General features: G+C 42.4%; 1 protein-coding gene across 4 annotated transcripts in view; it reads right to left on the bottom strand.

Moving 5' to 3' along the window:
• The window catches only part of FRMD3 (FERM domain containing 3), a 345,965-nt gene that overhangs the window by 106,149 nt on the left and 212,097 nt on the right, over positions 1-27,719 (bottom strand). For all 4 annotated transcript variants that reach the window (XM_066367922.1, XM_066367920.1, XM_066367919.1 and 1 more), the window contains exon 4: positions 7,036-7,114. In XM_066367922.1, the coding sequence (XP_066224019.1) occupies positions 7,036-7,114 (79 nt within the window). The remainder of the gene's footprint in view (positions 1-7,035; positions 7,115-27,719) is intronic.

The following is a 27,719-nucleotide window of genomic DNA, read 5'->3' as shown; positions in this document are numbered from 1 at the left end:
CGGGGGGCAAGCAGAGGGAAACCAAAGGCCTCTGAATTCAGAAGACCTGAAGTGTCCATGGCAGCTTCCAAAGCTGGGTGACTGACCCTTTTCAAAGAGACAGGAGAAAGACCAAGGAAAGCCATAGGGCCAGCAGCCACTATTCCTGGGCAGGAAGTCCCACATGATGACAATCACAGCCCCTGTCCCGGCCACCTGTACCTCAGATACATACTTCCCAAGTCCTCTGAGAAACGGAGTCAGGAAATGGATTCAATCAGTATACAAAGACTAGTATCCAGGGCACAGACTCACATTCATCAATCTCAAAATGACTTTGTTATGAGGCCAGAAAGCCAATTCATTCATAATTAGAGCCATCATCTCCTCCTTAGTGTCCTCTCCCTCTCTACAGGGACAGCAAACTCAGATGCCTACAGAGCTGGGCAAACCTGATGATGCATGAACCAGGCTGCCGTAAGGGGGCCGGGGAAGCCGGATGGAGACCTCCGCCCCGGGAAGGGGTCAGCCGCTACACAGCTCCAGCCCGATGCCACTGCACAGAAGAGCAGGCGGGACACATCCAGCCTTTCCAGAAAATCAAGGGGACCAAATTTAGAAGCTGTGCGCCAACGGGGCTACTTAGGCAAGCACGACAACTCGGTAACTGAAAGTAACCACACCTGACGTTCTGATTGTAAGAAATTCCTAGTTGAATGAGTTCTGTTAGGAAGCCACATTCTAATGCCTATATGGTAGATTAATCTCTACCTTGAGCAAGTCCTGTCCATTGGTTTTGTACATCTAGGCTAAATACTTAAAATGTCAGAGTGATCTCTTTTCCAGACTTCCTAAGATAAACACCCAGTAAGGGGTGAGAGAAGCCCTACATTTCTTATTATAATTTTTACCTGCATACCTCTATAAACTATGTATGTTAAATGTTAACTGTTCTGCCCCACCAGTGTACAACACTCATGCCTCACTCCACCTGTGGATTTCATATAAACCATTCTTCCGCCTTCTCCTCCGATTCCACTGTAGAAAATAAACCGCAAGGCCCTGGCCGGTTGGCTCAGTGGTAGAGCGTCGGCCTGGCGTGTGGGGGACCCGGGTTTGATTCCCAGCCAGGGCACATAGGAGAAGCACCCATTTGCTTCTCCACCCCCCCCCCTTCCTCTCTGTCTCTCTCTTCCCCTCCCGCAGCCAAGGCTCCATTGGAGCAAAGATGGCCCCGGTGCTGGGGATGGCTCCTTGGCCACTGCCCCAGGCGCTAGAGTGGCTCTGGTCATGGCAGAGCGATACCCCAGAGGGGCAGAGCATTGCTCCCTGGTGGGCAGAGCATCACCCCTGGTGGGCGTGCCGGGTGGATCCCGGTCGGGCGCATGCGGGAGTCTGTCTGACTGTCTCTCCCCGTTTCCAGCTTCAGAAAAATACAAAAAAAAAAAAAAGAAAAGAAAAGAAACCGCAAAAATGCCATTGCCCTGGAGCGTTAGCTCCGTCCCTTGAGATTTTGCTCCTGGGGCCAGGCCCCAAAATCTTGGCTCATAATAAGTTACTTAAACCTTTCCCTAAGTTTGGAATTTCTTTCATTGACAAAATAAAGTCCTTTAAATTTTAAATGTTGCAACAAATTCTTTAAAAAATAAAAAACACTGTAGCATCAAACAAAAAAATACACGTGTGCCCAATCCGGCCAGGGGAGAGGCTTACACTGGTATGCAACCCCTGGCCAGGCTCACTCTGTCATGGTCACTGTCCCTCCTGCTCCTCTGCGCGGATCAAGCCCTCTGCAGATTTTCTCCTTCTTCTTAGGCAGGTCGGTTCCCTCATTCTAGACTCAGGCCTGGGTCTATTGCTTCTGACTAAGGCAACCTTGCAGACATGGACAAATTCTTCCTGTGGTTATGTCAGAATTTAACTCAGAGACCAATCTTTTTTCTTGGGATGGGATAGGAACACCACTAATCAGTCTCAGTTACCATTTCAAGTGCTCAAATAATCTGACCTCTACTCAGCCTGTGACCCGCCATATGCGCAACCCATTTTAACAACTAATAAGTGGAGGATCAGAGGGGTGATTGACATGCTGCAGTCCCACAGCTGCTGCCAGTGAGCTCACCATTTCTGGGTGTCGGTGCTCTGAAAGCACACTGGCCACACGGAAGGGTGCAGTGGCTCACTGGTGTTTATATTTGACAAATATTTATCCCACACCTGCTTTTTGCCATGCACTGTGCTTGGCCCTGGGGGATACGGTTGAGGCTTAAATGAGACTGTCCCAATTTTGTTTAGCCTATGTGCAGGGGATGAAGGTGTCCCTAATACATTTCTTGTTCCAAGTCTGGTGTGTACTTTGTCAGAGGATCAATGTGACACTTGTTAGACAAGGACCCAGAGTGGCTCCCGGAACCAATGCCTCACACTTTAGTGAGCACACAGATCACCTGGAGGTCTTGTTAGCATCTGACTTCTAATTCGGTAGGTCTGAGTGGGAGACAAGAATTCACATTTCTAATACGCTCCCTGCTGAGGCCGGGCTGCAGGTCCGTGGACTGCACTGAGTAATAAGGTTCTGAGCCAGAGATTCTCAGTCCCCACTGCCCATTAGAATCACCTGGGGGGCGGGGGGGGGGGGTTGTAAACACCTGCACTATAGACCCTACACTGAAGCCAATTAATCAGAACCAGGATCCTTACAAAAACATGTTTACGAATGTTCACACTGGCATTATTCAGAATAGCTAAAAAGTGGAAAACCCCCAAATGCCCATCAGCTGATGAGAGGATAAAAGAAATGTGAATGCAGTGGACCACTGTCCAGCCGTGAAAGGAATGAAGTACTGATTCAGCTACAACCGGGATGAACCTAGGAAATGTCACACTAAGTAAGAAGAAGCCAGTCACGAAATGTCACAGATGATTCCATTTATATGAAGTGTCCAGAGCAGGCAAATCTACGGAGTCAGGAAGTAGATTAGTGGCTGTCAGGAAACAACTGCTTAGGTATAGATGGGGTTTCCCACGGGAGTAACAAAAATGTTCTGGTATTAGATTGTGGGGATGGTGGCACAACTTTGTGAACATACTAAGCCAGTTGAAGTGTACACTGTAATATCTAACAAAAGAAATAAATACTTCTGAAAATCCAAATTGCCTTAGAATAGTGTTCTCAAATTTTGACATGCTTTAAAAGTACCAGGAGGGCTTATGAAAACACAGATTGCTGGGCCCTACTCCAGGTCGAAGGCAGGGGCCGAATTCCCAGGTGATGCCAAGGCTACTAGTCAGCAGACCTCACATTGCAAGGCCACACAATACTTGAAATGACTAAATCTTTCCTTTTTTAAAGAAGAATGTAAACCAGCAGGCCCCATGCCATGAAGTTTCTTTCCTACTTGCAAAATATTTATATATATGTTGAACAGAAAGCATGCCTTTCCACTTTTTGATGAGTTTGGTAGTAACAGAGTTTCAAACAACCATTTACTGATGAATGAGAGCTTTGGATTCTGATCCTGGAAATCAGAAATCAAGTTTGACGAGAGCTGCCTGAGAAAGAAAAAATCAGCTTCCACAGCATCCGAGCCTGGATGCTTGATCTCCAGAGATAATCATGGATTATTGTGGATTCAACATAATCCACTGAGCCTTAAAAAAGGCTTCAGGTCCAGGTACTCTGTGTTTTTTAGTACAATAGCCACTAAAATAATAATAATAATAATAATAATAATAATAATGCATCATCCTTTAGTATCACACTTGCGTGAAAGGATTTGGCAACCAGAGGCTCTGGGGCCTACATGACTGCACCACTATTAATGGTATTGCTTCTCTACCTGGCCCGAACTGAAACATCATTCTGACTAAAAAAATCAAAACCAAAATACTCTGATTACATTTAATCATATACAGCATTTATAAAAAGGAAGGAAGAAAGAAAGGAAGGGAAGGAGGGAGGAAGGAAGGAGGAAAAGGCTATAAGATGATGAAATAAATGGAGAGATACAGGAAGAATAAAAAACAATTTCAAATGTCCTTTTTGTGAGAGTATTTTTGTTGTATTTTCTCTTTTAAACTTGCCTTTTTTCTCAATGTTTCTTTACCCCTAAGCAAGGTTGTGAATGTGATCTTAACTTCTCATATATTAAATTTATCTTAATTTTTGGATTAATCTTACAATAAAATAATTTCTCAAACAAGAAAAGCCATACTCTTTCAAGACAGGATTTAAATCATGAGTTCCTAGGGCATTCTACATTTTTTACTTTTAGATTAGTTTTGAATGCTGAGGACTGTACTAAGAAAAGTCCATCACCCTGGCCGGTTGGCTCAGTGGTAGAGCATCAGCCTGGTGTGCAGGAGTCCTGGGTTTGATTCCCGGCCAGGGAACACAGGAGAAGCGCCCATCTGCTTCTCCACCCTCCCCCCCTCCTTCCTCTCTATCTCTCTCTCCCCCTCTCGCAGCCAAGGCTCCATTGGAGCAAAAAGATGACCCAGGCGCTGGGGATGGCTCCTTGGCCTCTGCCCCAGGCGCTAGAGTGGCTCTGGTCGTGACAGAGCGATGCCCCGGATGGGCAGAGCATCGCCCCCTGGTGGGCGTGCCGGGTGGATCCCGGTCGAGTGCATACGGGAGTCTGTCTGACTGCTTCCCCGTTTCCAGCTTCAAAAAGAAAAAAGAAAAAACAGAAAAGTCCATCTCTACAGTGCAAAGACTGAGCACTGTCTTAATTTCCTTAAGAGACACAAAAATGTCACAATTTTCCACTAATTACACCTTAACTATTCAGTCAAATGTATGCAAATGCTAGCAAATTTATCTGAGAGGGATTTAATTATGATTATTAGCTGAAACTTTTCTTTTACTTTCAAATGGAACTTTTCTCAACAACAGAAGATCTATTGTTAATTTATTGATATATTAAGACACATATTAGTTTTTATCCTCCACACAAGATTATAAAGAAAATTGACAAGAGGGAGCCATTTTGGCCCCTGAGAGATCTTCCTAATGATACTGTTAGCACCACCCCCAAAGTCCAGACAGCAGGACAAATCTTTCTTTCTGTCTTTGGTAGCTTAGACAGGCCCTGCACCCTGGGCTATGCAGAGATTAGGGATTGAAGAATTTATCAGATAAATGAATAAATGTTTGAGCCATCAGCAGACCAAATATTGAATGATTCCATTCACGTGAAATGTCCAGAACAGGTAAATCCATAGAGACAGAAAGCAGATTAGTGGTTGCCAGGCTGGGGGAGAGGAGACTGAGCAGTGACTGCTAATAGGCACCATGCTTCCATTTAGGGTGATAAGAAAACATTCTGGAACTCGATAGTGGTGATGGTTTCCTAACATTGTGAATGTACTTAATGCCAATAAACTGTATACATTAAAATGGTGAAATTAATTTCTGTTATGTGAATTTCACCTCAATTTTTAAAAACACAGCAGGCCAGATTGCAAATACTACCCACCATATATAATGTCCATTATCTACAGTGTGTCCGGAAAGTCATGGTGCACTTTTGACCGGTCACAGGAAAGCAACAAAAGACGATAGAAATGTGAAATCTGCACCAAATAAAAGGAAAAAACTCTCCCAGTTTTATACCTATTCAGTGCAGTTCGATGTGGGCTCACGCACAGAATTTTAAGGGCTCCTTAGGTAGCTATCCCATATAGCCTCTACAGACTCGTCACTGACTGATGGCCTACCAGAACGGGGTTTCTCCACCAAACTGCCGGTTTCCTTCAACTGCTTATCCCACCAAGTAATGTTATTCCTATGTGGTGGCGCTTCATTATAAACGCACCGATATTCATGTTGCACTTTGGTCACGGATTCGAATTTAGCGAGCCACAGAACACACTGAACTTTCCTCTGAACTGTCCACATCTCAACTGGCATGGCCGTGGGCTGCTCCACTGTATACACGGTGTTACGTCATCATATGCGCCTGCGCACATGCTGCCACATTATCCTACAGAAACTGGGAGGGTTTTCCTTTTATTTGGTGCAGATTTCACATTTCTATTGTCTTTTTGTTGCTTTCCTGTGACCAGTCAAAAGTGCACCATGACTTTATGGACACACTGTATGTATTTCTCTGTTCCATACCTATACCCTGCCCCCACCCCCAAACACAACCCTCACTAAATTGCTATGTGCACATTTCATAAAAGGAAACAGAACCACATACTCCCTTCCAACGTCACTTCAGTGCCACTATGGTCAAGCTTTACCAGACATTCATGGATGATGAGAAAGCAAAACATCCAAGACTCCCAGCACGTGCCCTGCAAATGATCGTCAGCAAACTTCACTTGTATCTCTGTTGCATTAGTACCTATGTAGGTTATTTTGAGAGATGATTATGCAGAGTGATTTTTGCAGTCACCAAATAACAGCTTCATCAAGAGCTAAGCACAGAAGGCCTCCTCCCCATCTGCAGAACTGGCCCTTCTGGGAACCCGCTCAGGGGCACTGACCCAGACTGTGCATGGAAGCCAAACTCCCAGAAGGTAGACTGAATGTGGCCCCAGCAGAAGTAGATGAGAAGCGGGGAGGCCTGAGAATTGGCAAACTCAGACAGCTGGGCTGAGAAGAATCTACAAGGAGAGGGAAGCTGACCCCACCATCACTCATTTAGCAAGCAGAATGTGGGATGACCAAGAGTCCCTTCCAGCAAGTGACCTCTTCCCTCCCAGAAAAGCTTAGACCCAGAAGATACTGGTCCAAGGGGTTCACTCGCTATGAATTTGCTCATATCCTAAAGAGTCATCTTCTATTTATTTTTAGCACCCCACTGTCAGATGTTTTCAGAGAGCACCTCCTCCTTATAACCGCTGCTTTTTTGTGCAGTTAATTACACTCCCAATGACAAGTGCTTGAAAAATCCTGAGACAATTAAGTGCAACAGAAACATTCCCAGCCTGAATACTGAGTTGAGCACTGCTTCGCTGAGAGGTCCTGCTCCAGCACATCTAGCCTGTGAGCCTCGGAGTCCCTGGCTGGTGAAGGGGGCACAGAAACATAAAACAAAAGAAAAATACCTTGTGAGCTCTTCTTTAATCTTCAAGGGTTCATGTGGGTAGAATTTCACTCTAAAGCACATGGTGTATGGTGGATGAGCTGAAACATCATAAAAAAAAAAAAAAAGCATGAGAAAAGCAGAAAAACACCGTGGACTCAAACACACACAGGAAAGTCAGCCATGAAGCCTTACAGGCTAGCCTGGGGGCTGGGGGTGGGGGCAGGGGCAGAGAGAGGGTGATTTTCTGGATGAAGCAGGTATTATACCCAAGAAAACAAAGCCACAGTGACAATAAAACTCAAAAGTCTCTTGACAGGATGCCCAAACCAAATGCAGGCATGATACAGGCAATCTAGTCGGGTGGTGCACCCTTCCACATCACAGCCTCCTTCACTCCTTCCTTCTCTCTGCGTCACAGCTTCAAAGGGCACTTTCTCTTCCTATTCTTCCTGTCCCCTTGGGACAAATTGCCCATAAGCATCATTCAGATCTTTGGCCTAGTTAGTTAACCATTCTCTAGCCCCTGAGGTAGAAAAATGTCACTGTACGTGACTAGTTTGCCCAAAGCAATGGTACCTTTGAATTAAACTTGAGATCAAAAAAAAACTTATTTATTGATTTTAGAGAGAGAGGGAAGGGAGGGAAGAGAAGGGAGAAGGAGGGAGGAAAAAAGTGAAGGAAGGAAGAGAAGAGAGAGGGAAGGAGGAGAAGGGAGGGAGGAGAAGGGAGAGGGAGGGCTGGAGGGAGAGAGAAACATCGATTTGTTGTTCCATTTATTTATGCATTCATTGGTTGATTCTTGTATGTGCCCTGACCAGGGATCAAACCCACAACCTTAGCTGGAAATGACACTCTGACCAACTGAGCTACCTTGGCCAGGGCCCTAAAACCAAGATGTTTAAATGGAGTCAGCCACACACAGGTCCTACTTTGCATATTTTTCATATTATTTTAGTGTTATCTATCTATGAGGCAGTCACTAGTATGAAAATAAATATACTGCTCACAAAAATTAGGGGATATTTCAAAATGAACACAAAGCAACAAAATATCCCCTAATTTTTGTGAGCATTGTACTTTCATAATATCCTGATTTGTCTGAATCAAGATAATACTATGTAGACTGAAATTCTGGTTAGGGTCCATGATTCTAGAATGTTCTAATTGTATTAAATATCCGAAACTCAATGATCAGCTAGGGGGATTCTACAAGATTTCTGATGTGGTCCTGGGTGGTGCCTCAGTGGATAGAGCACCAGCCAAGCATATGGACATCCTGGGTTCAATTTCCAGTCAGGGCACTCAGGAGAAGTGACCATCTGCTTCTCCCCCACCCCCTCTCCCCTTTCTCTCCCTTTTCCCCTCCCACAGCCAGTGGCTCAATTGGTTCAAGTGTGGCCCCAGGCACTAAGGATAGCTCAGCTGGCCTGAGCGTGTCATCCTTAGGTGCTAAAAATAGCTTAGTACTTGAGCATCATCCCCAGATGGGATCTCCAGGTGGATCCTGGTCAGGGTGCATGCAGGAATCTGCCTCTCACCTAAAAAAAGAAAAGAAAAAAATTCTGACACTTTAAATTATAAGACCACTGTATTAACCTAATAAATGCACACAGGTGCAGTAAGATGTGTTCTGATTTCAGGTAATATATAAAATGAGCATCTTACAATCAAAGAAATATGATGGTTACTATTATTATTCCTACAGCTCTGACATATCCACTCATTTCTTGCCTTTGTATCAGTATGGCTACTTGGGACCAACTCTGCATGTACATCTATGAAACAGGATCCTACTCTCCCCCAAACCTCCTTTCATTATAAGCAGGGATTAAATCACAGGTCAACTATACAATGTCTGGGGCTACTCTGTATGCAGACAAATTCTTTATGTAGAAAGGACTCTCAGCATCAAATATGAATGTATAATGAGGGTAATTTAATAAGAAAAACAATTCTTAAAAATAATTTGAAAGAAAGCATCCAAATCACAGGAAAACAGCAGTATCTTGTTAGCTATCTCAGCAGAGACAAACTGATTAAAAATAAACGCACATGCACACAAGCACACACACATATGGCAGAACTTCCCATTCAATATCCTCCATCCCCACCAGGAACTAGCAAACTTTTTAACTGAGTTGGATGCTCCTAACACTACCCTGCGTTCTCTAGATTTAAGAAAGTGAACATTTTTCTGGAACACTCGGAGAAAATGGACACCTCCTAGACAGCAATGAAACAACACAGAAAATACAAGTGATTCTCAAAGCATTCACCTTTCATGAGATTAGTTCAGTTTTGACTCTAAATAGTTTATCTTTACACATCCCTCAGATTTCTTAAAACTGTTTAAACTATCACCTTTAAATACTCAAACCAATGAGTATTTTATTATTAAACCCATGGAATGTCCTTAATAGAAAGACAGAGTTTTTGTAAGAGAAGAACAACAGAGCAAAAGTGGAAATAACATAAGAAAGTTTTCTCCTTTCTTCCTTTTATTAAAGTCCTCAAAATTAATACATCTTTAAACACAACTAATGAAGATAGATAGATAGATAGATAGATAGATAGATAGATAGATAGATAGATAGATAGATAAATGATAGGGATAGATAGATAGATAGATAGATAGATAGATAGATAGATAGATAGATAGATAGATAGATAGATAGAACATCCCCCCTCACTTTCCTTCACTGCATCTCTTTTCCTGCCCCTTCTGCACTCCTGAGTCCCCACCCCACCTCAAACTCGCCACCACTGTTAACAACTGCATATATATTCTTCCATCCCTTTTTACATCCTCACCCAAATATAAATATATACCAACATGATTACATGTATGAGACAGATTTTTTATAATTCAGCCTCACAAAACAAGATCACACAACAGATGTGTCTCCTGCTTTTCTCACTTAATTCTGTATTCTGCCCACCTCTCCAGGGTGGTAGATACAGATCTATAATAACTGCATAATAGCTTGCTATTATGGATACACCAGAATTTACTCTGCTATGGATACACCAGAATTTACTCCATTACTTCCATTCTTCTCTTCTATCATCATTCAGGTCATGTCTATATTTTTGCAATTTAAATAATTTATATACATATTTACAAAAATATATATGTATATTTATATATTTATAAATTGTTAAATGAACAGATATTTATAAAAGGACATATGCACAAGGATATATACATTTATAAGATAATTGTGCAGCCTGACCAGGTGGTGGCACAGTGGATAGAGCGCCAGACTAGGATGCGGAAGGACCCAGGTTCGAGACCCCGAGGTCGCTGGATAGAGCAAGGGGTTACTCGGTCTGCTGAAGGCCCACGGTCAAGGCACATATGAGAAAGCAATCAATGAACAACTAAGGTGTCACAAAGAAAAACTGATGATTGATGCTTCTCATCTCTCCCTGTTCCTGTCTGTCTATCCCTCTCTCTGACTCTTTCTCTGTCTCTGTAAAATAAAAAATAAAAAGATAATTGTGCATATATCATTAAATACTTGTATTTTTGTTTCTATAACACAACCTCCCAACTTTGAACTGGTGGGCCAATAACGTGTGGGAAGACCATTTGAAGACAGTGCTCATGGTCCTTCTGAGTCTTCTCTCAAATAAACCTCCCAGTTCCTTTACTCCTCATGTGAAGCAGTGTTGAGTGCCCTCACCTGGGTATTTCCTGTCTACTCTGTGTTTCCTCCAGCATGGGGTCTCAGGGGTTGCCACACCTGCTCAGGTGAGGGGACCATCATCAGCATCACTTTGGACATAATTGTTGCTTCCCCTCAAACAGCCTCATCTCAATGTTGATTCACTCTGAGTTTACAGCAGACCAACAATCTTAACTCTTTTCAAGTGTGCTGTTGCTATATCATACATAAAAACCCACTAACCCAGTGGTGGGATTCAGCCAGTTCGCACCAGTTCAGTAGAACCGATACCTAATGTTTTGTTGAGTTCAGCGAACCGGTTGTTAAAATGGCACTTGGAATCAGGGTTCCCTCTAAGGTGGGCACCTGGGCAGCTGCCCAATGTGGAAATCACAAATTTACATTCCTTACTCTTTTTTTAACATTTATCTGTGCAACAGCGTATTCTAAGCACCCATAATAATGTTCATTCTGTTCATAGGTGAAAAAAATTGCAAGTGAAGAGGCCAATCAAGAAGCAATATGGAAATATCTTAAATAACAGTTTTAATTTTTTTCAGGTATTATTTACTGTTTTAACTAATATTTTAAAACTCTTTCTTATAACATAATCTAGTTGTGTATACCTCTTTTGTTGTTCTTATTTAAGTATTAAATACATGAAATAATAAACTACCTTTCAGCATATCGTTTTTTATACTTAAAATGGTCATTAGGGCAGAGAACCAGTTGTTAAATTATTTGAATCCCACCTCACCCCTGCACTAATCCCTTTCTCTATTCTCTAGGATGCGACAGTGGCAGATATTAATATAAGATACTAGTGATACACTCACGGCTAGACCCATTCTCAAAAAAGAGTGAGAGTGGGCAGCAGAAAAAATGGGAGGGGGCACTTTTCAAGTCTGATATTTTCTATCCATTTTCTTCTACTGTCATATATACCCCGATTGTATCTTCCTCACATATTGATCCAGCATCATTGACCCCAATAATAGAAAAGGTTTCCATGTAAGTAAAGGGGCACATGATTCTGATGTAGCCACAAGTCGCAGCAGGGACCAGCTCTGAGGAGAAGCTGGACCTTGCCGCCCAGGCCTGAAGGGGCCCCCCGGGCAGCAAGTTTCCTCTTGAAAACTCATCACTGCTCTAGGCTGCAAAATTATATTATAAAGCAAATAGTAAAGCTGAAGAATGATTCTTCACAGGGTTGAAACAAGTTAAAAAAGATAAATAATCTCCCCCTAAAATGTTGATCTAGTTACGGGTGACAAGATTTATGAGGATTTAGACCTTTATATATCTTATTCAGCTTTTTATTCTCAGAGCTTATTATTGACAAAAGATTGACTCTGCCTGTCTGGCTGAATGAATGGATGATAGATGGTCCCCGCTTTGAGGCAGATGTGAAGAACAGTCAGTGCTGCCACCACATTCATCCCATCACCACAACACTAGGCTGGAGGGTCCGCAAGCTGAATTACTATGGCAATTTCTAGGGTTTATGTTTTGAAAACCACTAGTCCTACACCTCAACTTCTGCCCTTCAACATCTGGAACAAATTCAGCGACTCCAGAGTTTGTCAGAATAGCTACTAGAGAAAGGATTAATTAAACCTATCAACAGGTACACCTTGGCCAGCCACTGGGTACCAGGCATGGGTTTCGATGTAATACAAATAACAGCAGCTGTAAACAGACAAAAGTATCTTCATAGAGAACACATTCTGGTGGGATGTGCAGCCACCAGAATAAAAATCAAAATAAATCAAAATCAAAACAAATAAGTAAAATATGCAGGACATTCAAAGGTCGTAAGCACTGTGAAGAAGAATAGAGCAAAGAGAATTTAAGGGGTAAGAAAACACCACCTCATCTCTGTTCCCATTTCTTATTCCCAATTTACAATCAAATCCACAAAAGTAAGTACAATTCTCTTTTCTACCTTCTAGAAAACCAAACAAGGAGAAAAATTTGATTACTTGAAAATTTAAATCATTGAACAAGAGAATGGGGGAAAAGTCACCCCCCCCCCCAAATCCTGGCTCTCAAACACCAACCTACACCCTGCCAGCAGTGTAACTGCTGCAGAAGGCAGATTTCCCAGGTTCCACAGTGAGCGTTTTCTCCCCGGAACACACCTAAGGTCAGAATCCCCTGTGGAAATGAGCCTGTCCTCTTCTCCAAACAGCTAAGTGCCTCTTACATTCCAGCATCCATGCCTTCTTATTCTTAAACTACAAAGAAGGCGGGATGGAATAAAGGGTGACTTTTATCTGTGCCAAACATTCGGCACAGCATCAGTAATTGGAAAGGTCTAGTGAAGGGCCTACCCGCAGAGCAGGAGGCACCTGGCATGGAGGCAACACGGGCAGTAAAAGCACACTCTACCCGGGGGCCCTACCCTGGTGGTGTCATCATGAGCAGCCACTGTGCATCTTTACCAGACTAGACAGCATGGTTACTCCATGGAGGAGGACACTGTCTCCCCTGTCGTGCTAAAGCTGCAGCGGCAGCAACAGAGACAAATGGGGAGGTGGCTTCCCCAAATTTCCCAGAGGATGAGTCCCTGAATTTTGGAAGGGTCTTCCAACAGTGACCTTGAGCAAGCCACCTTACTTCTTTGTTCCTGCTCTGGAGGAGGAGACAGCACCAGGGGCCGTGTCTATTGCCCACAGGTGTTGGGACAGATTTAGCGGGCTCTTGGCACAGGCACAGGACACATTATCGAAATGGCAGCTTTGGTGTGTGAGGATAAGCACTCCTACCTGGAGAAGAGAAGGAAAGGAGGCACAGGAAATGGGAGGGAGGAGATGGAATAGACCGAATTAAATTCAACAGCTCAACAGCTGAAAAACATTTACTCGGCCACGTAAGTGCTAAAAATTAGAATACCACTGAGCAGCAGAGAAGGGGGGAAATCCTATTTTAAAATGCCAGGAGCATATAATTGCATGGAAAACAGCAGGGCTCCTCTCCCAGAACCCTCCGTTACCAGCCTGCCAGGGCCAAGAGTCTCTGCGGGCAGCCCAGTGGCCCCACTCTGTGTCAGCAGGTCCCAGGTGTCATCATCTGGGTAGTTTGTTAACAGTGAGGGTACAGGGAGAACCGGCATTGATGAAGCAGATACAGACTTTCTCATCTCCACTTTGAGAGCATGCCCAGAACTGGGAATGGGGATGCCAAAGGATTAGGTGAGTGGGCTCCCAGGTAAAAAAGAAAAAGAAACTTTCTATTTTTAACCAACAGCCATCCTCAAATCTTTATAGAAACAAATAGGACTTCTTTGTGAGTAAAACATCACTTAGCAGCTCTTCTTAAAATGCAGAGGTCTTCCTCCAATCACTGAAAATAACTACAGGAAAAAGAAAAGAAAACATAGCTTCAGGAATAGACATGTAAAAGCATAATCTCTCTTGTATACATTCTGGCTGACAGCTACAAAAAACTTCCCCCAACTTAAACAATAGTTGAAACATAGAGCCTGTGGCTCTGGCAAATGTTAGGGCAATTTTTATACCTGGGATCTCTCTCTCTTGTGCCTTTCTCCCCTGTAATTCTATTGGGGAAAAAAAAAGTGTGTCCAATTTGTCAGACTTTAAGACTTATTGCAGAAATATTACAAAGGGTCTGCTGTTACAGAAAGAACCATGAACACCCAGACAGTAAGAGGCTTCCTTTCCAAAGGACCCCTAGTAGACATCAGGGGCTCCTGGCCTTTTCAGAACAACTGGCACCTTTTGATTCCTAACCAAATGAGCAGTGTCCCTCCCATGTCTTTCCAGGGGACTTTAGAGTGAGAACTGAACAACACACCGCTGTGTGTGACTCACACACAGTGACATCTTTGTTGATGAAATCACTCAGGCATATACGCTCTTTCTGCACATGTGCTAAATGACACTTGGACACCGAAAGGACCAAGCATTCCTCACTCATCCAATGACTATAACTCTTGAAATGTGTTCAAACAAACCAGCCACAGAGAACCGCTCTCATAAAGACTGCTCTCCCAGTTGGAAATAATTATCATCACTCAGTGATGACTGTTACTCTCATCAGCATCAACAGCAGTAATAATCCCCACATCACTTTTTTATTGAATGACAACCAACAGCCTCCAAGATGTTACTGGCACTGCACTGCCTCTACTTTCAAAGCAGAGATGGTTTTTTTAAAATTGTAGTTAATTCATCCTCCTCCTATAACAGTTCTCTCTTATACTTTAATCGTACACACGGGAGCACCACACGCCCACACATGCATGTGCTGAGTGAAGTCACACTCCAAGAACTCTCTTAGGGGACACTGGAGTGCCAAGCACCTGCTCACAAATTCTTATTCTTGGCATTCTCTGCCTGCCTATGCTATTCAGGAAAAACTCTCACAGGAATTTGGTGTGAAACATGTCTAATGTCAAGTTCACCATTTGGACAAGTTGCTGTGGCCACACTGAAACTCTTCGCTTCCATTTTCTCATCTGTAAAATGAAGGTAATAACAGAACCAATGACACTGCACAGGAATCAACAGAATTTCTCCATAAGGGACCAGGGAGTAAATATTTTCTACATTGTGGGCCTCAAGGTCTCTGTTCCAGCCACTCCACTCAGCTGTTGTAGTGTGAAAGCAACCACAGAGAAGATGTAAATAAACACGCACGGTTTGTTCCAATAGAACTCTGAAATCTAAACAATATAATTGTCATATGTCACAAAATATTGTACTTTCCCCCCCCCCCAACCATTTAAAAATATGAAACCTATTCCTAACCTGCAGGCCATACCAAACCAGATGACAGGTGGGTTTGACCCAAAAGCCATATAAGTTACTGACCTTGGATATAGAGATCATTATGAGGATGATATGAGTTGATGATTTAAACACTCAGCAGACTGCATGAGACCTGAGTAGTCAATCCATAGGAGTTATTATACACCTGAGAATTTTAGCCAAACAAATGTAGCAAAGGTACAAGAAATTGGGGCAAAGGAAGAATGTAGCACAGTAGGTAGAAGTTACACTCACCTCCTCCCAGCACCAAACTAAAATTACAATTAAATTAAAAAACAATCAGCCTGAATAACCAACAGAAAACTATCTGAACAGAAGTCTTACAACCAAGGATTTACAGAGGAAGCCATAAGGAGAATGATAGAAAGGGTAGAGATACGAAAAGGGCTAGCCCCACACCCTCATGCTGTGGCTAAAATTCCAAATGGATATCTCAGCTACAGAGGTTCCCCACTAAGGAATATGGGATTTCAACCCCATACTGGGCACCCCAGCCCACAGCAACGAGGTGAGAAGAAGCGTTCACATAACATCTGGCTGTAAAAATTGGCAGGGATTCTGTCTGCCAGAGAAAGACTAAAGTCTGCTAGAAGCCCAGTGCCCCATTAAAGGGTCAAGACACAAAATTTCTTTCAAAGCCACTCACCCTGGGCTCTGGCAGACAGAAGGCAGAGCTTACTAGAGTCTTGTGAGAACGGACTGGGCTGTGTGGTTCCAGGAAAACAGCTGAATTGTCAGCCATCAAGGTCCCTGTGCTGAGTTCCACTTCTGCACCACTCACAAATACCATCTTTCTTGGGACAAACACTTCTGCCCAATCTACATGGGCACTGGGTAACTGTATAACCTCACCTTCCCAGCCCCCCTATAGCCCTCACCCCACCTCAAGCCCTGCAGAGGAACCTGCTTCCTGAGTACTGTGACATAGACCCTCTAGAAGGGACCTTGAGGGCAAACTCAAAAAGAATCAAAGTCACAGTTATGTGGCTCTGGGGCAGAGATCATTTCCCCTCCTGGCCCACCACAGGCCACAGGACCCCAGCCTGTGCCACCTAAAGTTCCACACCCTGGACAGCTATAGTAGCCTCCCTGAGCACCAGCCATGGGCCACAGTAGCCCCTCCATGCTGGCCTGAAGTGCCCCACCTCCAGCAGTTATAGTGGCTCCTCCCGGCACCCCACAGAAGCCACAGTAGTCTCTCCACGTGCCAGCCTGTAGCACCCCATTGGAGCAGTCATAGTAGCACCTCCAAGCACTGCCTGAGTGCCCTGCCCTGCCATGGTCATAGTAGGCCCTCAACATCCATGAGCACCCAGCCTTCCCCCAGAACAATTACTACTAATAAAATTGAAGCTCTGGACCAGATGGCTTCACACATGAATTTTACCAAACATAAGAACTAACACCTATCATTTTCAAACTATTCCAAAAAAATTTAATGGGAGGGAAGACTCCCAGGCTTATTTTTCCAAGGCTAACATTATCCTAATTCCAAAACCAGATAAAGACATTACTAAGAAAAAAATTATAGATCAATTACTCTGAGAAACATATGTGCAAAACTCAACAAAATATTAACAAACCTCATTCGGCAATACATTATAAAGATCATATACCATGATCAAGCGGGATTTATTCCTGGAATGCAAGGTTGGTACAATACCCAGAAATCAATTAATGTGATATATCACGTAAGCAAAATGAAGGATAAAAACCACATAAGCATATCCATAGATACAGCATTTAAAATTCAGCACCTATTTATATTAAAAACTCTCAACAAGGTGGGAATAGAGAGAACATTCCTCAACAAAATAAAGACCATATATGACAAACCCACAGCTAACATCATACTTAACAGGAAAAAACTAAAAGTGTTTTCTTTGAGAAATAAGACAGGAATATCTACTATCACTACTCTTATTGAACATACTGCCGGAAGTCATAGCAATCAGACAAGGGGAAAAAATAAAAACATCGAAATTAGAAAGGAAGGTCCTGGCCAGTCGGCTCAGCAGTAGAGTGTCGACCCAGCCTATGGAAGTCCTAGGCTCGATTCCCGGCCAGGGCACACAGGCGAAGCGACCATCTGCTTCTCCACCCCTCTGCCTTCCCTTCTTTCTCTCTTCATCTCTCTTTTTCTCTCTCTCTGCCCCTCATGTAGCTATGGTTCAAATGAGCAAGTTGGCCCCAAGCGCTGAGGATGGCTGCAGGCCTCACCTCAGGTGCTAAAATAGCTTGGTTGCCAAGCAACAGAGCAGCGGCTCCAGATGGGCAGAACATCAGCCCCAGACAGGGGTTGCAGGGTGAATCCATGTAAGGGCACACGTGGGAGTCTGTCTCTCCACTTCCCTGCCTCTCACTTGATTTAAAAAATAATTGGAAAGGAAGAAGTAAAACAATCATTATTTACAGATGACATGATACTGCTAAAGAGAACCCTAAAGATTCAAAAAAGAAAAAAATTACTAGAGCTAATAAATGAATCTTGTAAAGTAGCAAGATATAAAATTAATATTCAGAAATAAGTTGCATTTTTATATACCAATAACGAACTATCAAAAAGAGAAACTAAGAAAAAAATCCCATTTACAATTGCACCAAAAATATAACATAAAACAGCTAGGAATAAATTTAACCAAGGAGGTAAAGGACCTCTATTTGGGAAATTATAAAACACTAAAGAAAAAAAATTGAAGAAGATACAAATAAATGGAAACATATTCCATGTTAATGAACAGAAAGAATTAACAACATTAACATCTCAATATTACCCAAAGCCTTCTATAGATTCAAAACAATCCCTGTCAAAATACTAATGGCATAGTTTGCAGAACTAGATTAGAACAAATCATCCAAAAATTGATATGGAACCACAAAAAAACCCCAAATAGCTTTAGCAAAATTGAGAAAGCAGAACAAAGTTGAGGGGCAGCACCCTACATAATATTAAAACAGCATGGTACTGGCCCTGGCCGGTTGGCTCAGCGGTAGAGCGTCGGCCTAGTGTGCGGAGGACCCGGGTCCGATTCCCAGCCAGGGCACACAGGAGAAGCGCCCATTTGCTTCTCCACCCCTCCGCAGCGCCTTCCTCTCTGTCTCTCTCTTCCCCTCCCGCAGCCAAGGCTCCATTGGAGCAAAGATGGCCCGGGCGCTGGGGATGGCTCTGTGGCCTCTGCCTCAGGCGCTAGAGTGGCTCTGGTCGCAACATGGCGACGCCCAGGATGGGCAGAGCATCGCCCCCTGGTGGGCAGAGCATCGCCCCTGGTGGGCGTGCCGGGTGGATCCCGGTCGGGCGCATGCGGGAGTCTGTCTGACTATCTCTCCCTGTTTCCAGCTTCAGAAAAAAAAAAAAAAAAAAAAAAAGAAAAGAAAAAAGAAAAAAAAAATTAAAAAACAGCATGGTACTAGCTAGCATTAAAAAAAAAAGCATATAGATCAATGGTACAGAATAGAGACCCCAGAAATAAACCCTCATCTATGTAGTCAAATAATATTTGACAAGTTAGGCAAGAATATTCAATGGAATAAAGACAGTCTAGTCAATAAATGGTGCTCAGAAAATTGGACAGATTCTTACAAAATAAATAAATAAATAAAACTAGACCACCTTCTTACACCATAGACAAGAATAAACTTAAAATAAAGACTTAAATGACCTGAAACCACAAATCTCCTAGAAGAAAGCATAGGCAGTAATATCTCAGACATTTCTCTTAGCAATATTTTCCTGACATATCTTCTCAGGCAAGGGAAACAAAAGAAAAAATAAACAAATGGAACTACATCAAACTAAAAAGCTTTGCACAGCAAGGGAAACCATCAACAAAATGAAAAGACAACCTACTGAATGGGGTAAATATTTGCCAATGATACATCCAGTAAGGGGTTAATATTCAAATTTTATAAAGAACTCAGACAACTCAACACTTGAAAAACAAACAACCCAATTAAAACATGTGCAGAAAAAAAAAAGGTGCAGAAGATCTGAAGAGACACTTCTCCAAAGAAGACATACAGATGGCCAATAGACATGAAAACTTGCTCATCACTAATCATCAGGAAATGCAAATCAAAACCACAATGAGATACCACTTCACACCTGTCAGAATGGCTGTTATCAGTAAGTCAACAAACAAGGGCTGGAGAATAAAGAAAAGGGAACCTTCATGCATTGTTGGTGGGAGTGCAGATTAGAGTATGGAGTTTCCTCAAAAAATTAAAAATATAATTGTCTTATGACCCAGCAATTTCACTTCTGGGAATATACCCTGCTCTGCTTGCTGTCTCTGAGTATGAAACAGTGATGGACCTGGGCAATGGGTATTGCCCAATAGATGCTGAGAGTCAGAACTTCTGTCCTGACTTTGTGAAAGTACCTTGACTTCATGATGGTAAGATTCCTCTTTGTGTAACCACTGACTTCTCTGCTTCACTTAGTGGTTTTGAGCATCAAATGAGATCATGTATGTGAAACCACTTTATAAATAAAAAGCAAAACACACACAGAAACCTGATTAATATTATCATTGACCATTTGACCTCATTACTGGCTCATGGGGCTTTCAGAATCTAATGTACCAATGGTCTCTCTTAAAGGGACTCATTCTTCATCACATATAACTGACTCTCCTGGATAGAAGATATTATCAGAGGGAAGAAGAGAAAAAGATGCTGATTCTTATCCTTAAAAAGCAACTAGTCTTTTTCCTTCTTTCCTGATCCCTCTTTAGCATGTTCTATGCATTTACAGGGATTCAGTGCAGCCTTCCATATCATGGAAGGGGGTTGCCATGGGAACAGGGATGAGAGTGAAGGCTTTGGGTTAAGTGGTGTTGAGAGCATTGTGAAGCCATGACTGTGGGGCAATGGGAAGGGGAAGCAGGCTCCAGGTAGCCCACCCCAGGCTAGTAGGTCCTCCTTTCCTTGTTCTGGTCCTGGCTGCAGCTCTGTACCTCCTGTCTCCTGCAGCCTCCTGGGTCAGCATCATGATACCACCTACTCTTGCTCACTCTTATGTCCAGACCCCTCCTGTGAGGTATATAATAAAGCAACCATGCAGATCAACAGGCTGCTGTTCACAAAGGCCCTGGAAGTTGCCACAATCTCTGTGTCCCCTTTGGTGTCCACAGCTCTTATTACCAAGTCATCACTCACTCATTCCCAGATACCACCTCCGCTGCCTGAGCCTATCCCCCCACACCCCTCCATTGTCTCCCCCACCCAATGACTCCCTTGTGTTATTATGTGTCGCATTCACCACCAGTTCAAACTCTGCCTCCAGAGCCATTTCCTCTCTTGGAGTCTCCGTTCCAAGAGGACTGACTATTCCCAACCCCAGCCCTTTAAAAGTTTCCCCCTCTCCAACCACAATGCACTCAGAGCATACCCTACCCTCCAATTAGAGTCTGCTATGTCACTTACTACCAGCTTCTCACTTGACCCACGTCTTTCCCAAGATATCAACTCCCTACCACGTTGTGTCAGACAGTGAATCCCACTGACTCATTTGCTTGTTATCATGTACCACCAGCTCTGTCTGATTCCCCTCCACCAGACTTCACTTTATTTGTGAGTCAATGTAAATCGATTTCCATCTTAATGAGGCCTGTTCTATAGAATTCACCACCAGATTCATGTAATGGGTTTTGTTCAGGTGTGTGTTTTTGCTTTGTTCTTGAAGAACATGGCAGTTAAACTTCTTCTACCTTCTCCCTTAAAAGGAGCATTTTGATTCTAACATTTATTACAAACTGATTACATGCAGAGCCTTGTAATCCAACTGATTACATGCAGAGCCATGGACCAGGTTTAAGAAAAAGATCTTCCAAACTACAAGACAAGTATATAAATGAGGACAGTGAGACAGGCTTCCCCAATGAGTCAGGGATGGGGTTACTTTCACTACGAGTGTCTGGAGAAGTAAAATGTGTAAAGCTTTATTGTCAGACACATGATCAAGTTCAGCAAAAAAACAGACACAAAGGAGAAAAACGAGCCACAAAGCAAAAGCACGAGGCCACGCACAAAGTAAACAGAAATGCTAAAGGTGTCAGAGAGCTATCTGAATGGGGGACTTGAGAGCAGCAGACTAAGTAGTGTCACCCCAAAATGTGTGTCTACTTGGAACCTCAGAGTGTAACCCTGTCTGGTAACAGAATTTTTGCAGATGACATTAATTAAAATGCAGTCATTCTGGGTTAGGGTGGTCCCTGAATCCAAAGACTGATATCTTCGTAAGAGAAAGGAGAAGGAACTCAGACACAGAAACGCAGGGAGACGGCAATGTGAAGATGGAGGCAGAGCGGGAGTGAAGCAGCTACAAGCAGCCAGGGAAGGCGGGCTGAGGACAGCCAGCAACACCAAGAGCTGTCAAAGTGAAGTACGTGTTGACAGGACATGGAGAGAAGGAAACTTCGTGCACAGTTGGTGGAAATGTAGAACTGGTGCAGCCACGATGAAAACAGTATGGAGCTTCTCAAAAAAATAAAAACAGAACTACCATATGACCCAGAAATTCCACTTCTGAATATTTGTCCAAAGAAAAAGAAAACACTAACTTGAAAAAATATACACCCTCATTTTCATTGCAACATTATTTCCAATAGCCAAGACATGGGAACCACCTATGTGTCCACCAGTGGATGAATAGATGAAGAAAATGTAATGTATACATACAATAAAATATTATTCAGCCATAAAAAGGATGGAATCTTGCCCTTTGCAACAACATGGATGGGGCTTGAGGACATTATGCTAAAGTGAAATAAGTGAGAGGAAGACAAATACTGTATGATCTCACTTATATCCTGCTTATATGTGGAATCTAGAAAAGAAAAATAAACTCAGAAATATGAAGAACAGACTGGTGGCTGCCAAAGGCAGGGTGTGAAGTAGGCGAAATGTGTGAAGGGGTCAAAAGGAACCAACTTCCACTTATAAAACAAGTCAGTCCTGGGGCTGCGATGCACAGTATGGTGACTGTAGTTAACAATACTGTGTAGCACATTTGAAAGTTGCTAAGAGAATAGATCTTAAAAGTTTTCATCACAAGAAAAAATTGTGCATCTATGTATGCTGATAGATGTTAACTAGACTTGTAATGACCATTTCCCAATATATACAAATAGCAATTCACCATGTTGTACATCTAAAACTAATATGTGTGAATTATGTCTCAATTAGAAAACTTTTTAAGAAAATTAACAGGTGCAAGATGCTAGATTAAGATATTTACTTTAAAATGTGGAGGTAGAAATTGGGCTAGCGAACGTGATTTAATGCCATTGGATTTCCCCTCCACAAATATGTAAATAATTCATAACAGAATGATTTGACCAAGAAAAAAAACAGGTAGAAGAGACAAGGAAGGATTATCGCTGATCGCCTTCAAAGAGAGCATGGCTCTGCTGACACCTTGATTCCAAATTTCGAGCCTCCAGAACTGTGAGAGAATAAATGTATGTTATTTTAAGCACCTCTCCCACCCTAGCTTTTGTTATGACAACCTTAAGAAACTAATACACTCAGCAAGGGGAGTAATCAGAAGAACAGTGTCGGGAGTCAGGCATCCAAACTGGCCTCACGAATATGGGACCTGTGGCTTTTCTCCTGTTCCTTATGCCAGAGCAATATCTACCCCACACCCCCGGTACTCTCCATGCTACAGAAGACATGTCCCCGCTGACAAAATCATTCAACAGCAAGGGGACTGTTCATTAAATCAGCTCCGAGGGATGCGGAAAAGCTAAGGCGTGCCACATAAACTTGAAGCTTCACAAATAGTAGCATCAGAGACAGAAATGACATGCTTCCAGGTAGAGCCATCATAACTCCAGGGAGGGAACTACAGACATCAGCCGGCAACCTGACTCGATGTTGCTCTCAAGGCTGAGTAAAACCATGTATTATGCAGAGGCTGGAGGTCCTTGCCACGCTAATTTGTATGCAGAAGCCATTTCCAAGCACCCCTGTGCGTTTAGGGTGCTTGGTAAATAGAGCCAGGAGATCTTAACCACCGTGCTGGGCTGGTCAGCCACCAGCCAGGATTAGGCAGAGACCCTTTGGAAGAGGAACAGGCTTTCTCTCATCTAGGTCTCTCTATTTTTATAATACATGCTTGATGCATAATGCACTGGGCTTATTTCCTTCCTTTTTTTCTTTCCTTTTCCTTTCTTATTTTTTGCATAAAGCTTTCTCTCCTCTTATAACCAAGTAATATATGAAAATATTCCCACTGTAAAATATCTGAGTAAAATAAAACTATATATAATAAAACATAAGATTCTCACTTCTCTCTTCTCCAGGGCAACCACAGTTACTACACATCTTGGCAGCCTGTCTTTTAGGCACTTTTATATTTATATAAATAATCTGTTTATTTTCATATAAATGGATCATTCTATATGTGGTATTTTTACTAGCTTTTCTTTTTTTTTTAGCTTTACAACATAGCTGATAAATCTTTCCGTGTCAGAAATATATGTCTGCCTCGTTCCTTTTGATGACCGCATGTATTACACACCATATATTTAGCCTTGCCAAAATTACTGGGCTCTTTCCTGCTTCCAGCTCTCAATGTTATAAGCAATGTTGCAATGAACATCCTTGCAAAATAATACCTGTGCTGCAATCAATTCTGCTTTAGACAAATTCATAGATACTACCTTGTTGGATCAAGAGATAGAGGCATTTTTAATCTTAAAAAACACAGCCAAATTTCCCACTTAGACGGCTCTACCCATTTATACACTCCTACTAGAAGTGATACGCTCATCCTCGTCAGCTGGATAGTATTAACATTTACAATTTTCTTAGTATAAGAAACAAAAATACCTTGTTTTAATTTGTACTTTACTTGTTACTAATGATATTGAACATCTGTTTATGAGTTTATTCACCATTTATTTTTATTCCTTCTACGTGTATTTTCACATTTCTCTGCGTTGTTCATCTTTGGGACCATAGGGTCACACTTTATGTATTCTGCATATTACTACCTGTTATATATTTGGCAAATGCTCTTCCCATTATTGTGCTTGTATTTTAACTTGTCTGTAATTCATTTTATAGTCATTAATTCAGCAAAACTCTACTGAGTGCAGTGAATAAACCAAATATTCTGGTACAAAAGTTTAATTTTTGCACTAATTTGTCAGCATTTTGCTTTGTTGCTTCTGAATACTAGGTTTTACTTAGGAAGTCATGTGCTACTCCACAATTATAAAAAAAAATACTCCTAAATTTTTACCTAAAATTGGTATAAGTTGTTAAATATATTGGGCTTCTGAGTTCAATTAATCCAATGTATGGTATGTGGTCTGTCCTTAGCTCCCCCCCCCCCAAGTGAAAAGGATTTCCAAAATCATGCCTTAAATAATCTACCTTCCTGTCTCTGATATGAAATGCAATCTTTATCATAACCCACAATCTCATAAATAGTGAGTGAATTTGGGATATTTTCTTTGTTCCACTGATTCTTTTCCCATTTCTGGGTCTATCTTAAATACTATGTGTGTCTATCGCTTGGCCTCTTAATTACTGTAACTCATAGGCCTTGATTTGCTACTAATAGAATAAGAACCCTATCATTCTTTACATACAGGGTGGGCCAAAAAATAGGATTACAGTTGTTCATATGGAAAATACAATAATTAATAAATAACTCTGTGTTTTATGTACTCACATCTCTGAACATATGTTTACCCACTTTGTATTTATTGACTAGTCCCGAGCATTTTCTTTTGCCAACAAGCCTTAAAATCAATTTGTTACATGCCATAAAGAATCTCATTGAACTTTTGCTTTGAAAATTACTGAATCTATCTATAAATTAATTTGTGAATAACTGACTTAGACAATATTAACCATAAACATGAGAAATCTCTACTCCTTGAGCTCTTTTCTATCTACACTATGGTAATTCCATAGTAAAATTGCAGTTTTATTTACCTAGATCTTGACCATTTCTTGTTACATTTGTTTACAAGAATTTTTTTTACTTATCCTGCTGTTATAAATAATAACACTTTCTCTCCATTATATTTGATGAATAGTTACTGCCTGTGTAAAAAAGCTACTATTTTAGGATATTAACCTAGTATCCAAGGACAAATGCCATTACTAGTTGTGGGCAGGGATGGGGAAGCAGGTGGAGAGCTTCAAGAGACCCAGAGAGGACAGCGCCAAGTTGGACGCTCCATGGGGCTCCAAGAGGGAACCCAGCCTCCCCCAGTACCCTAGACCTGGCTGAATGGAGCAGGCATAGGGGCAAGACAAAGACATCACAGAGTCATCTAGGGAAAGTGTTGTGTTTGGAACTTTAGAGAATATGGAAGAAAAGGCAGCAGGGTATGTTAAAGCAGATCAGGAACCTTAACTAGTGCACACAGACTTACCTGAGGCTGCCACAGTGCACGGAAGAGACCAGGCAGTTCCTGCCTATCCCAGTGATGAACACAGAAGCATTAAAAGTCCACCAGTGAAAAGGCCTGGAGTGGGGACTACAGAAGGCAGGGCCTATACACTTGCAGGACAAGACCATGGCAGGAGCCACTGGGTCCAGCAGCACACGCCAGTGCACACTCAAAGGCCGGTGACACTACTTCCACCCAGAGAGATGAGTGGGGAAAGAGGCCAGCCACCAAAGGCCAAACCACATGAGCTGCAGTGGGAGGACACAAAGGACTGCACACAGGAGAAATGTAACCCTTGCTGCCAGGATGATATGCAAGCTGCCCAGCCTCATGATGCCATCTGGGGAGGGATAAGGAGGGAAAGCTCACTATAAAAACAAGTTTGATCACATCTCTTTTCAACACTATTTTGGGGAAACAAGTACTCTCATATAACATTAATGGGAGTAAATTATCATAAGTTCTTCAGATGGACATTTATCACTGAGGAAAAACAAACTGTCTATACCTTCCACTCCAAAAATTCCACTTTTAGAAATTTCTAGCACAGATGTACAAGATGTAAGAATGTCAACTCAAACATACTTACTATAGCACACTTTATAACAGCAAATACTGAACACAACCTTGATATCTATTAATAAATAAATTATATACATGTACCCAATTAACTATCAGAAAACCATTTTTATTTCTTTTTTTTTTTTTTTGTATTTTTCTGAAGCTGGAAACGGGGAGAGACAGTCAGACAGACTCCCGCATGCGCCCGACCGGGATCCACCCGGCACGCCCACCAGGGGCAACGCTCTGCCCACCAGGGGGCGATGCTCTGCCCCTCCGGGGCGTCGCTCTGCCATGACCAGAGCCACTCTAGCGCCCGGGGCAGAGGCCAAGGAGCCATCCCCAGTGCCCAGGCCATCTTTGCTCCAATGGAGCCTTGGCTGCGGGAGGGGAAGAGAGAGACAGAGAGGAAGGTGGGGGGGTGGGGGTGGAGAAGCAAATGGGCGCTTCTCCTATGTGCCCTGGCCGGAAATCGAACCCGGGTCCCCCGCACACCAGGCCGATGCTCTACCGCTGAGCCAACCCCAGGGCCCAGAAAACCATTTTTAAATGAAGCCAATCAGCTATCACTGATATGGAAAAATCTCTAAAACTATTAAGAAAATAAGATGAAGAATAATAAATAAAGATTTATCTCATTTTGGTTGATAAAAGGCCGTACATATATGTTGGGGGAGCTTATATGACATAAAAAAAACTCCTCAAGAGATATATAAAACACTGTTAACATAGTTATTTCTTTGAGGTGGGTTTAGAGATAGGAGGAAAAGAAAGGAAATGTGGTTTTCATTTTAAACTTTTCTGAACTGTTGTAAAAATAAACATGACATTATTAAAAATAAATAATTTTTTAATACTAGTAAGACTTAATAATAATGCCTTTGTAAAAAGTTTGTTCATCAGGAGAGTTGATCTCCAGCCAACCCTGGGAAACACCATCCCTGGGCACACCCATGGTCAGAGGGATCTCACTACGGTCAGGGAAAATGGCCTGAAAGTCGAGTGTCATCCTAGCGAGCGAAACAGGAATGGGAGAAACTGTTCTTCCCATGAATTATGCCCTCACTGCCTAGTCAAAGGAGTCATAGTATCAAAGTCATGCCCACGCCCAAGCTGGAAGCTGTCTGCACTCTACAACAAGTCCTTTTGAAAAATTCATGAATGAGTCTCAGGGGTTGGACCCAGTTTCTCTGAGTTAACATTTTATAAGCCCTAGTTTAATTTTTTTTCTAACTTACATTAAGGGTAATGTTTCCAGTACATATG

The sequence above is a fragment of the Saccopteryx leptura genome, chromosome 2 (genome assembly GCF_036850995.1).
Source record: "Saccopteryx leptura isolate mSacLep1 chromosome 2, mSacLep1_pri_phased_curated, whole genome shotgun sequence".
Classification (NCBI taxonomy): Eukaryota; Metazoa; Chordata; class Mammalia; order Chiroptera; family Emballonuridae; genus Saccopteryx; species Saccopteryx leptura.
This window is presented reverse-complemented; position numbering and strand designations above follow the sequence as displayed.